The 12,306-nt window shown below is 59.7% G+C and overlaps 1 protein-coding gene across 3 annotated transcripts; it reads left to right on the forward strand.

The window, feature by feature from the left end:
* The first annotated feature begins 12 nt into the window (after positions 1–12).
* Positions 13–11,933, forward strand: Grm2 (glutamate receptor, metabotropic 2). Of its 3 annotated transcripts, none has more exons than XM_013507564.1 (6): positions 13–86; positions 1,671–2,253; positions 3,650–4,487; positions 6,578–7,653; positions 9,122–9,302; positions 9,538–11,933. In XM_013507564.1, exons 2-6 carry the CDS (start codon positions 1,807–1,809, stop codon positions 9,609–9,611), a joined length of 2,616 nt encoding a protein of 871 aa, XP_013363018.1. In that variant the 5' UTR covers positions 13–86; positions 1,671–1,806; the 3' UTR covers positions 9,612–11,933. The 3 variants fall into 3 exon arrangements, with proteins under 3 accessions (XP_013363018.1, XP_005410378.1, XP_005410377.1); XM_005410321.2 differs by having other exon boundaries at positions 39–86; positions 1,769–2,253; XM_005410320.2 differs by lacking the exon at positions 13–86 and having other exon boundaries at positions 1,298–2,253.
* The last annotated feature ends 373 nt before the right edge of the window (positions 11,934–12,306 follow it).

Here is a 12,306-nt window from a genome sequence, read left to right on the forward strand (position 1 = left end):
GGCTCAGAGCCGGCCAGCCAGCCAGAGAGCGCCGGGCGCCCGCGCCCCTCCTGCTCCGCTCGATTTCTCCGTGCTGGAGCTGCCAGGTAGGGTGAGCCCTGGGGCCGCGGCCGCTGCCGGCCCTCCTGGCCCTGGCCCCACGTCCCGGGTCCCCGCAGGCCCTCGAGTCCCGGGGCACCCAGGCCGGGGCGTCCGGACGGCTCCGGGAGCTCGGGGAAGCGGGAAGACAGCCCGGGGCGTCCCGCCTTGCTCTCCCCGGAGAGCGCACGCCCTGCATCGCGCTCCGGCGTCCTCGGGTCCTTCTGCCTGTGCCTCCGTCTTTGTCTCAGCCGCCCCGGCTTGCTTGCCCCGACCACATTTCGTGGCCCTGCACCCTGGCTGCCCGCCGGGCTTCTGTCCTGGTCGGGCAGCGGAGCTTCCCTCGGGGCCTCCCCCGCGCTTGCCTCACCTGGGTCCCTGCCCCACCTGCGCTGGTCTCAGCCCCGCCGCTCTCTCCCGTTAGACACCGCGCTCGGCTTTCTACAGGACCCCGGGGTCCCTGCCCAGGCGCCAGCGGGAGGTCTGGGCAGCTGAGGGGGAAGCCAGCAGCCCCATCTCTCTGTGGCCGGGACACGGGGTCCTTGGACTCTCCGCTGTCCCCTTCCGCCTCAGTTTCCTTTCCTGCTCTGAGGGAAGATGTACCTCCTCCTTCCAGCTTTTCTCAGCTGCGTGGCTGTCAGAGCGTGTGTGGCGTGGATGTTTGGGAAGCAGCTGAGGTCCAGATGATCAGGTGCAGAGTGAAGGCGGGGCGGAGGGCCAGGGTCAGGATGGACAGGGCCCTGAGGCTGAGGATGAGGAGTCCAGAGACAGTGACTTGCCCTGCCGTTTGGAGTGAGGAGGAAACAGCTCAAAGTCTCCCACTGCACTTCAGAGCTGGGGCGGCCAGAGCACACCCTCAGCCGTGTTGGAGGGTTCCAGCCCAGGACGTGTCCCCACCCACGACACGTGTGTGTTCACACTTGCTTTCCCTGCTGACTTAGAGCCTGTAGCCACGGGGGCCTTCCTTGGGGCCAGCCTCCTTGGCTTGCTGCTTCAGGGTCCCTTCACAGGAGACTCCGGAGACGGCTTTCAGGAACGCGAGGGCTTGCAAGGCCTTTGGGTGTTTGGCTGGGCTTCGGGCTCCACGGCTGGAGACGGTCCTCTATGGACTCCTCCTCTTCTCCGGCAAACACCCCGACAGCCGTGCTTCCTCTCTGAGATCCGGGGCTCGGGATGGGGACTAGAACTCGGAGTTTGTAACTCCGACGTGGCTTCTGCTTCAGGTATAGGCCCGGGGTTCTGTGAGGTTTGCGCAGGGTCTTGGACACCCTTCAGCTTTCCCTGGGCTTGGCATTGCTGGAGTCTCCTGTCCTCTGCCGGGCTTCCACTCCCTGCCTCCCTCCCCTCTGCTGAGCTTGGTGGATGCGTAGGGCCCATCTCCACCCCGATAAGGGCGGGGCTGAGAGCCAGAGGAGCGAGTCCCAGGAACTTCTCAGCAGAGTGATACTCCCCTCTGCATGGCTCCTGGGCACCTGGGAAAGGTGTGTGGGGAGAGGTGGAGTCAGAAGGGGAAGCTTCTGAAGGGGAAGTCAGAAGGGGAACATGGGGGGGCGGCTGCTCTCAGGTCCCACTTTCCCTGTCTGTCTCTGCAGGAGCCGGCTGCTTTCTCATCTCTCCTCCTGCCTGTCCTTTCCTGGTCCCTGCTCCCTTTTCTTTCTGCCTTCACTGCTTCTGCCCTCATCCCCTGGAGACCCAGGTCTGCTGGACCCGTCTATCCCCCTTGGGGCCATGGGATCGCTGCTTGGGCTCCTGCTGCTGCTGCTGCGGGGCGCTGTGGCTGAGGGCCCGGCCAAGAAGGTGCTGACCCTGGAGGGTGACCTGGTACTGGGTGGGCTGTTCCCGGTGCACCAGAAGGGTGGCCCCGCAGAGGACTGCGGTCCCGTCAATGAGCACCGGGGCATCCAGCGCCTGGAAGCCATGCTTTTCGCGCTGGACCGCATCAACCAAGACCCTCACCTGCTGCCTGGCGTGCGCCTAGGTGCACACATCCTGGACAGCTGCTCCAAGGACACACACGCCCTGGAGCAGGCGCTGGACTTTGTGCGCGCCTCGCTCAGTCGGGGTGCTGACGGCTCACGCCACGTCTGCCCTGACGGGTCTTACGCTACCCAGGGCGATGCTCCCACCGCTATCACTGGTGTCATCGGTGGCTCCTACAGTGACGTCTCCATCCAGGTACGTGGAAGCCGCTCAGAAGGGCTCTGGGGACAGAGGCCAGGGTGGTGCCCCAGAGCTCGTGCTGTGCGGGGCTCCAGGTACCATGCACAGAAAGGGGACCGACCGACAGCTTCCTTTCAGTGCCTTTTTACAGAAGAAGAAGAAAATGCCCTGTCACCCAGTGATTTCTAGAGGTCGTGTAGGAGAAACTCATGTAGGAAAACAGCAAACAAGAAACATCGCACTCCTGACACACGCACACACACACACACATGCACGCGCGCCCTGGTGTTAACCTGAAAGGCTTAACAGCCAGGCTTCTACGCTCAGCCTGTGGGTGTGGATCCTGCTCCCCCATGTACTAACTGCATGACTCTGGGCAGATTATTTCCTCATAAAATGGGATTCAATTTTATCCCATTTTATAAAATTGGGGTTTGTAGTGAAAATTTAATGAGAATACATTCAAAGCACGTATCAGAGGGCCTGGCAGGTCATAATGCACGCTCAGTATTAGCTGCTGCGTTACTAACCCATTCTATAGATGAGGAGATTGGGGCTCAGAGAAAAGCAGATCGCAAGTCACCATGGTGACAAAGGGGAGACCTGAAGTCAGAACTCTCAGCCCAGCCTGTCTGACTGTCTCTCCCTGGATTGGAGATGGGTGGACAAATAGAAGCCAGGGATGGCCAGAGAAGACCGAGGTGGAGGACCCAAGAGGAAAAGAAGCAGAACGTGCCTAGGGTTGGGGGGAAGCTCCCCAGGGTCTTCAGGGGCTGTAGGATTTGAGGGCACGAGTGAATCCCCACCTCCCCCACAAGGGGTCAGCAGAGGGTCCTGTTGCCGCGCTCCAGCAGACGCTGGCCCAGCCTGCTTCCCTTTGCTGTTCACCAGCTGTTTGCACCTTGGGCACGGCTCAGTGCCTTGGCTCGGGAGGGACTCTCTGGCTCCGTGACTGGGTCCCAGCTCTTGCCCAGCTCCTTCCTCTGGGTTTCTGGGTCTGTGTCTTTCTTCCTGGGAGCCTTTTCCCTCTTTCCCCTCATTCCATCAGGACGGATGCTGAGAAGTGTTTCCCACGTCCAAGCAGGGTCAGAACGTGAGAGCCTTGGCACCCCAGACACCACCGAGAGCTTCCTCTGCCCCCGGTGCAGCCAAGGGCAGCTTCCGTCCGGCCCAGGCCTTGCCTGGCTCCCCTGCCGTGCGTCTGGTTCAGGACCTCAGGGCGTGGTGCTGTTCTTGCGGCCTCAGCTCTCGGGAAGAGACTGCACAAGAGCAGATGAGGGCCTGTAGAGAGGGACGGGGCACCTGTGGACACTCGATCCCCAGCTTTGCTGGAGGTGGGAGGCTGAGCTGTCTGTCGCGACTGTTTGACCTGCTCTCTGACCTTTGCCCTCTCTACCCACTCCCCCACCAGGTGGCCAACCTTCTGCGGCTGTTTCAGATCCCACAGATCAGCTACGCCTCCACCAGTGCCAAGCTGAGCGACAAGTCTCGCTACGACTACTTTGCCCGCACGGTGCCCCCGGACTTCTTCCAGGCCAAGGCCATGGCCGAGATCCTCCGCTTCTTCAACTGGACCTACGTGTCCACTGTGGCTTCTGAGGGTGACTACGGCGAGACGGGGATCGAAGCCTTTGAGATGGAGGCCCGTGCCCGCAACATCTGCGTGGCCACCTCGGAGAAGGTGGGCCGCGCCATGAGCCGTGCTGCCTTCGAGGGGGTGGTGCGAGCCCTGCTGCAGAAACCCAGTGCCCGTGTTGCCGTCCTCTTTACCCGCTCTGAGGATGCCCGTGAGCTGCTTGCTGCCAGCCAGCGCCTCAACGCCAGCTTCACCTGGGTGGCCAGTGACGGCTGGGGGGCCCTGGAGAGCGTTGTGGAAGGCAGCGAGGGGGCAGCCGAGGGTGCCATCACCATTGAGCTGGCCTCCTACCCCATCGGCGACTTTGCCTCCTACTTCCGGAGCTTGGACCCCTGGAACAACAGCCGGAACCCCTGGTTCCGTGAGTTCTGGGAGCAGAGATTCCGCTGCAGCTTCCGGCAGCGAGACTGTGCTGCCCACTCCCTGCAGGCCGTGCCCTTTGAGCAGGAGTCCAAGATCGTGTTTGTGGTCAATGCAGTGTATGCCATGGCCCATGCACTGCACAACATGCACCATACCCTCTGCCCGAACACCACCCGCCTCTGCGATGCCATGCGACCTGTCAACGGGCGCCGCCTCTACAAGGACTTCGTGCTCAACGTCAAGTTTGACGGTAATAGAGCTGGGCGGTGTCCGCCAGCCGCTGGCCCTCCGAGATAGGGGGGCAGGCCTTCACGTTCCATTCCTTGGGTGAGAAGTGGAACATAGCACAAGTAAAGGACTCCAGCGGGGTGTTGGTGTCAGAGCCAGGACAGGGACTGTTAGGCAGAGCAGACTCCTGGCCTGCGGTTCTGCTTCCTGAGCCCCTTCCAGAGGGTAGTGTCTGGCCTGGTCTTGCTGCTGGGGTTTCTGGTTCCTTGGGCCTGGCCCTCTTTCTCCTGACTCCTCTTGCTGAGAGCAGAGGCCAGGGGTCACAGGCCTGTTCTCAGGCAGCAGGAGTCCCAATCAGGGTGAGCTGAGGGCCAGCGTCAGATGAAACGCTGCTTAGGGAAAATCTGCCCCTGATTTTCCATCCATACTACCCTCAAATCAAAAGTTAAACTGTCCATCTTAAGAATAAGTGTTTCAGAATCATCATTAGCTTCAGCAAGACTTGCGGGGCAGTGGGGGAGGCTGCCTGACCGGCAGAGCCTGGAAGCCCTGGCACAGGGTGGGACCAACAGGACTGTTGTCCTCAGTATCCATGGAGATTGTTTCTAGGGCCCCCATGGATACAGTTTGAGGAGGCTCATCCCCTATATGAATGGCTTATTTGCATATATCCTTCTCCTGTCTTCCCATATACTTTAAATCATCTCTAGATTATTGTATCTAATACAATGTAAGCGCTTTGTAAATAGTTGCTGCATTGTATTGTTCGGGGAATAATGACAAGAAAATAAGTCTGTGCATGTTAGGTATAGATCCAAGCACTGCAGTCTAAATAATTTTTTAAACAATGTTTTTGACTGGGCATGGTGGTGCACACCAGTATTCCCAGCACTCAGGAGGCTGAGGCAGGTGGGTTGTCAGTTCTAGGCCAGCGTAGTGAGTTAAAGCACAGTCTGAACTACGTGGCTAGACCCTAAACTGAAGAAAACACTGGATTCGGAGTTGAGCCGACTGAAGCTGTGGAACCTGTGCTGACTGCAATTCCAGTAAGATTGGCACTCAGAGCTAGAGAACCAGCGTGGGGGTTAGGGTTTGAGTCTGAGGTGTGATTAAATTGATGCTAGGGCTGGGCTTAGGGAGAGTTTAGGGTTGGGCTCGAGTTCGACATTGAGAACTTTGAGGCTGGGTGGGAGTAACAGGGGCTTTGGTGGGACTTGGGTTGGAGTCCAGGGTGCTCCCTCCCCCATGGAGCCTTAGTGTCATCTCCTGCCTGACCCTGAGCTCTCACCGGGACTGGACGTGGCTGTAGTCCTGGCTGCTGAGCCTGGCCGGGCGGTGTGGGTTTGCCAGCGATGGAGTTGGGGTGGGGAGTGGCTGTGACCACTCCGTGGAAGGCCGCGGTTGCCGGTGAGTACTGCAGGGATTAGGTTAGGGCTGGTGGTGGCTAGGGCCGGGGTCGCTGTCGGTAGAAGTACAGTAGTAGGACGTCAGGTCTGCAGAGCGGGCTGAGGTGTGTGCTGTGATAACGTGAGGGTCTGGGGCTGGGTTAGACCGTGTCAGAGACTAGGTAAGCTTGAGTTTGGTGGGTCATGGTTGGGGATTGGTACAGGCCTCGACTTCAAGGCTGGGTTACATTGGAGGCTTAGGCTGGGGCTGATCTTGGAGTTTAGGAGTAAAAATTTGTTGTAACTTCACTTTTAGAAAAATGGCCAGAGCTGGGCCACTTTTGGCCACTATTGGCCCGTGCCTGGAATTCCAGCAGTGAGGGAAGCAGAAGCAGGAGGATGGCTAGTCTGAGTCCCATCTGGGCAATTTAGCAAGACCCTCCCTCAAAATAAAGGAGCTGGGGCCGTAGCTCCAGCACTCTGGGTTTGATTCCCCAATACTTGCTAAAAAAGAGATGAGTGAAAGCAAGGATGGGAGAGAAAAGGAAAGAAGACAGAAAAGCAAGGAAGGAAGGGAAGGGAAGGCAGGCTGGGGTCAGGATGGGCGCTGGCTTGGGGGGAGGTTAGAGGAGCTGGCGGCGGCCGTGGCTCTGTGTGAGCGTGAGGGTCGCGGTCACGTCAGGGTGACCCGCTGCTCCCACCTTTCTCCCCTCCCTCTCCACCCCAGCCCCCTTCCGCCCCGCCGACACGGACAACGAGGTGCGCTTCGACCGCTTTGGCGATGGCATTGGCCGCTACAACATCTTCACCTACCTGCGGGCGGGCAGTGGGCGCTACCGCTACCAGAAGGTGGGCTACTGGGCAGAAGGCCTGAGCCTGGACACCAGCCTCATCCCCTGGGCCACCCCCGCGGCCGGTGCCCTGCCTGCCTCCCGCTGCAGCGAGCCCTGCCTCCAGAACGAGGTGAAGAGCGTGCAGCCGGGTGAGGTGTGCTGCTGGCTCTGCATCCCCTGCCAGCCCTACGAGTACAGGCTGGACGAGTTCACCTGTGCCGACTGCGGGCTGGGCTACTGGCCCAACGCCAGCCTGACTGGCTGCTTTGAGCTGCCGCAGGAGTACATCCGTTGGGGCGACGCCTGGGCCGTGGGGCCTGTCACCATTGCCTGCCTGGGTGCCCTGGCCACCCTCTTTGTGCTGGGTGTCTTTGTGAGGCACAATGCCACGCCTGTGGTGAAGGCCTCTGGCCGGGAGCTCTGCTACATCCTGCTGGCTGGTGTTTTCCTCTGCTACTGCATGACGTTCATCTTCATCGCCAAGCCGTCCACGGCCGTGTGCACCTTACGGCGCCTCGGTTTGGGCACTGCCTTCTCCGTCTGCTACTCAGCCCTGCTCACCAAGACCAACCGCATCGCGCGCATCTTCGGCGGCGCCCGGGAGGGGGCCCAGCGGCCGCGCTTCATCAGCCCTGCCTCGCAGGTGGCTATCTGCCTGGCACTTATCTCGGGCCAGCTGCTCATCGTGGCTGCCTGGCTGGTGGTGGAGGCGCCGGGCACCGGCAAGGAGACGGCTCCTGAACGGCGGGAGGTGGTGACGCTGCGCTGCAACCACCGCGACGCGAGCATGCTCGGTTCGCTGGCCTACAACGTGCTCCTCATCGCGCTCTGCACGCTGTACGCCTTCAAGACCCGCAAGTGCCCCGAGAACTTCAACGAGGCCAAGTTCATCGGCTTCACCATGTACACCACCTGCATCATCTGGTTGGCCTTCCTGCCCATCTTCTACGTCACCTCCAGTGACTACCGGGTAAGCCACCGGCCGCAGAGCAGGGAGGCGGGGCCTGGACCCTTGCTGTCCGGGTGTCGCACTTCACCCATCCATAGCTGATGCTCTCAGAGGTTAAATGCTCACTTGGACTCACAGCTTGTGTGCACCCTGGGGGAAGCTGAGAGCGCTGAGCAGGGCTTGGGGCAATGCCCGGGGACAGGGGAGCCCAAGTTAGAGAGAGATAAGAGGAATGTCGGGACTTAGATGTCACCCCTGCGTCTGGGAGGAAACGGGAGTGCAGCAGTGTGTCCCAGCGGACGGGGGCCTTGCGTTGCTCCGCTGAGCAGCTGGCGGGAGAGGAAGTGGACAGATGAAAGGTGGAGCGGAGCAGGGCGAGGAAATGCGGGTGCAGGTGTGAGGAAGGCCACAGCGGTGAACACTGTGCTCAGCCAGTTGCTTCCAGGCGAAAGCGGGCGCTGGGTGTGTCAGCGGGGGTCCTCAGCTGCAAGGGGCAATGGCTACTTCGGACGGGGTGTCCAGGAGAGGCCTCTCTGAGGAGGGCGCTGTTAAGCTGAGCTTGGAATGATGAGGGTCGTCTGGGTTAATCCGCGTTCTCTGGAGTGAGCTCCACCGCTCTCCCCTTTTACTGATGAAGAAACAGGACGGGCAGTCCCGGGCTCAAGGCCACTCAGCTTGGTCCCGCAGAGGAAGATGGAGCTGACAGCCCTAACACTTGAAGGAGCAGAAAAATCGTGGAAAGGCCCTGGCAAAGACCCTTTTCCCGGGACAGAGGTGGCAAGGCGCTGATGAGCCAGGGATCACCACGCTTAGCTGCTCCGCTGGCACCTGCTGGGCCACCTGCTCGGGTGGTGGAGGCCAGGGCTGGAGAGGGAATCTGCTCTGACTCAGTCCGCATTTGCATATGATTTACATTTCCTTACCAGTCACAGACAGCTAAGGACTCACCCGTGGCCCACACACGCAGTGTTTAACCATACACGCAGGTACACACTTGGGCACAAACATACACCTATACATGTGTAGACAGGCAGGTCCCCGCATGCACACGTGTGCGCAGCACACATTCCAGCATACTTGGTACAAACACATCTCCTGCCTATGTGTACATCCATGTCCCTACATCCCACACCTCTCTCCAGACACTTGCACACCTGTCTGCATGCTCCGTTACACACAGATGCACCCACACAGACATGCGTGCATCTACATGCGTGTGCTCCATGCCTGTACCCCTTACACACGCACACACCCCTGTGCTTACACGCACCCCCGCACGTGCACTTCCGCAGCTGGAACTTTGGTGTCCCTGGGAAAACAGTCCATCGGGGCTGACGCTGGGACTGTGCCCATCCTTCTAGGAATCCTTTGGGGCTTGGCAAACGGACCAAGGCCCAGTGGATGAGGAATTCTCTTCCCTACAGCCCGGGAAGGGGGCCTTGGTGGCGGGGCCAGGCCTTTGGGATAAACACGCACTCGCCCCCTGCAGGTTCAGACCACCACCATGTGCGTGTCGGTCAGTCTCAGCGGCTCCGTGGTGCTGGGCTGCCTCTTCGCGCCGAAGCTGCACATCATCCTCTTCCAGCCGCAGAAGAATGTGGTGAGCCACCGGGCACCCACCAGCCGCTTTGGCAGTGCCGCCACCAGGGCCAGCTCCAGTCTTGGCCAAGGTCAGCACCCTCGGCACACCACTGCCTGGGAGCCCGTCCGTTCCAGGTTGCCAGGCCTGGCCCTCTCCTCAGGTGGCTGAGGTTCCTTGTCTGGGGTGAGGTGTCCTCGGAATGTCCCTGGATCTGACCAGGGGGCACAGGGGGAAGCACTTCCCTCCACAGTCCTCCTTCCCCTACTGCCCGCCTCCCACGGAGGACCGCGGGTCAGCCCTGACCTCCGGCTTCCCTTCCCTAGGATCTGGCTCCCAGTTTGTCCCCACGGTCTGCAATGGCCGAGAAGTGGTGGACTCAACGACATCGTCGCTTTGAAGACACCGCATTCCTGCCCTGACGCGGCTGCTCCCTGGAAACCGGCGCAGACCCAAGTCCACGGCCGGGAGGAAGTCGGCTGGAGCACTGCAATAACACGACCCCACGCCTGCCCTCAAGGTCGTACCCACCCGCCCACCTGCCCCTTCCAAGTCAGCAGTCAGGTCCTTAGCTGGGGAGCCGCTGTCCTTACCCCGCCAGCTGTAACCCCTGCTTGCTAGGCCTGGGGGTCAGAGGGGAAGAGCCAGGGTCCCTGTGCTCTGGAAAGGGGTGGTTGAAGAGCGTGGGCCCTGATCCCCAGTCAGCAAAGGTGCTTCCAGCCCTGTCCCTCCCCCGCTCCTCGGGCCTTTTAAATTTTTTATATGAGTTACTCTGGGACGGGAAGGGTGGTTACTGTGGGGGTCATTCCTCCCTCTGCAAAGTAGTTCGTCTTGTGGTTTATTTTGTATTATCTGTAAATAAAGTGTCTTTATTTTAAAAACATTCTCTTTTCCCTTGACCCAGGGAAGCCCCTCGTGGCCCCCTCAGCCCCTCCACCTTGATTCTGCTACTGTTGATGGGCGCTGCTCATCGCCTGGTGCTGACGCCTCTGAGACAGACCTCCCCTTGCCTGGGGGGCGATGTAAAACGGGTGAACCGCCCTCCCTTAAAGGGAGCCTGTGTCAGGCAGAGTCTTGCAACTGGGACCAAACGCGTGACACCTGGAAATTCAAGGAGAGTTTCTTTTGGCCTGTGGTTTTCACAGGCTTCAGCCCTTGGTTAGCTGGCTCCAGGCAGATCCGCACGGGAAGGAACCACTGAGGCCCTGGCAGGCAGGAAGCCAGGAGAGAAGGGGACACGGGACAGGCGCGCCCACCCCGAGCGCAGCCCCAGGGGCCGCCCCCTTCCCCGCGCCCACCTCTGACTTGAGGTCTGGGGGACCTTTTAGATTAAACCATAGCAGGGTCCCTGCAGCCTGGCCAAGACACCTCTGGGGTGAGGGCAGGAGGTTTACGTGGCCGGGTTCCTCTGCCAGTCCAAGGGAGGGGTTTCGCAGAGGCTCTGCCTGCCACATGGTGTGGGGTGACCGTGATCCCAGGGAGTGGCACACTTTCTCACGGCTGGCTGCCTCGCATTTGGAGGAGCTGTTGGTCAGCGCACAACCAGGCGGGGCATGGGGCCGCTCATCATCTGCTCACGTGGCGCACACAAAACCAGGCAGAGCTCCTGAGGAGGACAGCGGATGAGGCCAGGAGGACACAGAAGTGTGGACCAGCCCCAGAGCCCAGTCTTTGGGCCTCTCCCCTGTCTGTTATCTGGACCTCACCGGCAGAGGGCGCCAGGGCCCAGCCGCGGCCTCATGGCTCCCGGCCCACGGCTGCCATCATGTGGCCTGGAGGACAGTGGGCCCTGAACCAGAGGACTAAGACAGCACCAGGAGGGGCTGTGGCAGCGAGAGCCTCAGGGTCCTGCGGTGGGTGGCGGGCAGGCCAGGGACGCTTGCTGTTTTCATTTGCTTCTGCAAATGATGAGGCTGTGAAAATTGGGGTTAACAATTTAAAATGTGGAAACGGAAAAATGGAAAAAAGAAAACCAATTGCAGAAGAGTTTCTCCTCTGCCAGCACCTGGGATGTAAGCAGGACAGATAAAATGGGGGCTGCTCAGTTAACTACAAAGTTCATAGACAGTGAGCACTTTTTATTACCTCTGCCCCACACGTACACTAAAGGATTTTGTTTATCTGGGCATCCTCTGTTTTCTCTGCCAAGGTTGGCACTGCCCGGGGAGTGGTCTGTATTCCAGCTTCTTGGCCCAGAGACAGGAGAGGACCCCCACGCTCCCTAAGAGCTACTTTTCCTTCCTCCTCTGTGGTTGCCCCAAATGCTGTGAGTGGGAGAGACGATAGGAAACTAGAAGGTAGCTGTTGGGGACGGGAATGCAGGCCAGAGCAGGAGAGGGAAATGGGATGGGAAACGGTCAGGATATGTTGTATGTGCGTTCTGCAAAGTGGGCATCCCTGTATTGTATCACAGACACGCACTAAAGACGCCGACACCAACAGCAGCAGCAATGCATCGCAACCTGGGTGCCAAGGGCTTCTCCGGGAGACATTTGCTTCGGTGGGAGAAAGCCCCGGGGACTCCACCCTGCACCTTCTCTGGGTGATCTGGCTGTCCGTAGCCCTCTCCCCTACGTCCTGCAGGGGCTCCTCCCTTTCTCATGACCAAACAGCACGTCTAGCACTGCACATACGACCTGCCGGTTTTTCCCTACATAAGCCTTAGAGGTACAGTCCGTCTGCTCTTCTACCTGCTGCTGCAGCACAAGTTCCAATAAAGCCTCTTCCAGTGCCATAGTTTTGAATATTTGTGATTTCTCTCTTGAGTAGAGCAGGATGAGCGGGTGAACTAGGAACTGGTAAGACCAAAGGCTGCTGGTGCCTAGGGCAGCACTGAGGGCGGCTAGCAGCAGAGAATGGCAGAGTGACGGAGGGTTTCTGGAGGCTGCCGTCTCTAGTGGCCAGAAGGGTTCCTGATGCTTGCTGGTGGGCCGCTGGCTCTGAGTGGCCAGCTGGGCCACCAGACCGATGAAGGATAGCCACTGGCTACCATGTAACACTGAAAGAGCTAGCCTTCACCCGCTCATGATTTGTATATGAATTGAGCAAGAACTGTCAGATGACTGGTAACATTTTGAAAGCCCCGATGTGGACCC

Source organism: Chinchilla lanigera, unplaced genomic scaffold (assembly GCF_000276665.1).
Source record: "Chinchilla lanigera isolate Chin_1 unplaced genomic scaffold, ChiLan1.0 scaffold00131, whole genome shotgun sequence".
Taxonomy (NCBI): domain Eukaryota; kingdom Metazoa; phylum Chordata; class Mammalia; order Rodentia; family Chinchillidae; genus Chinchilla; species Chinchilla lanigera.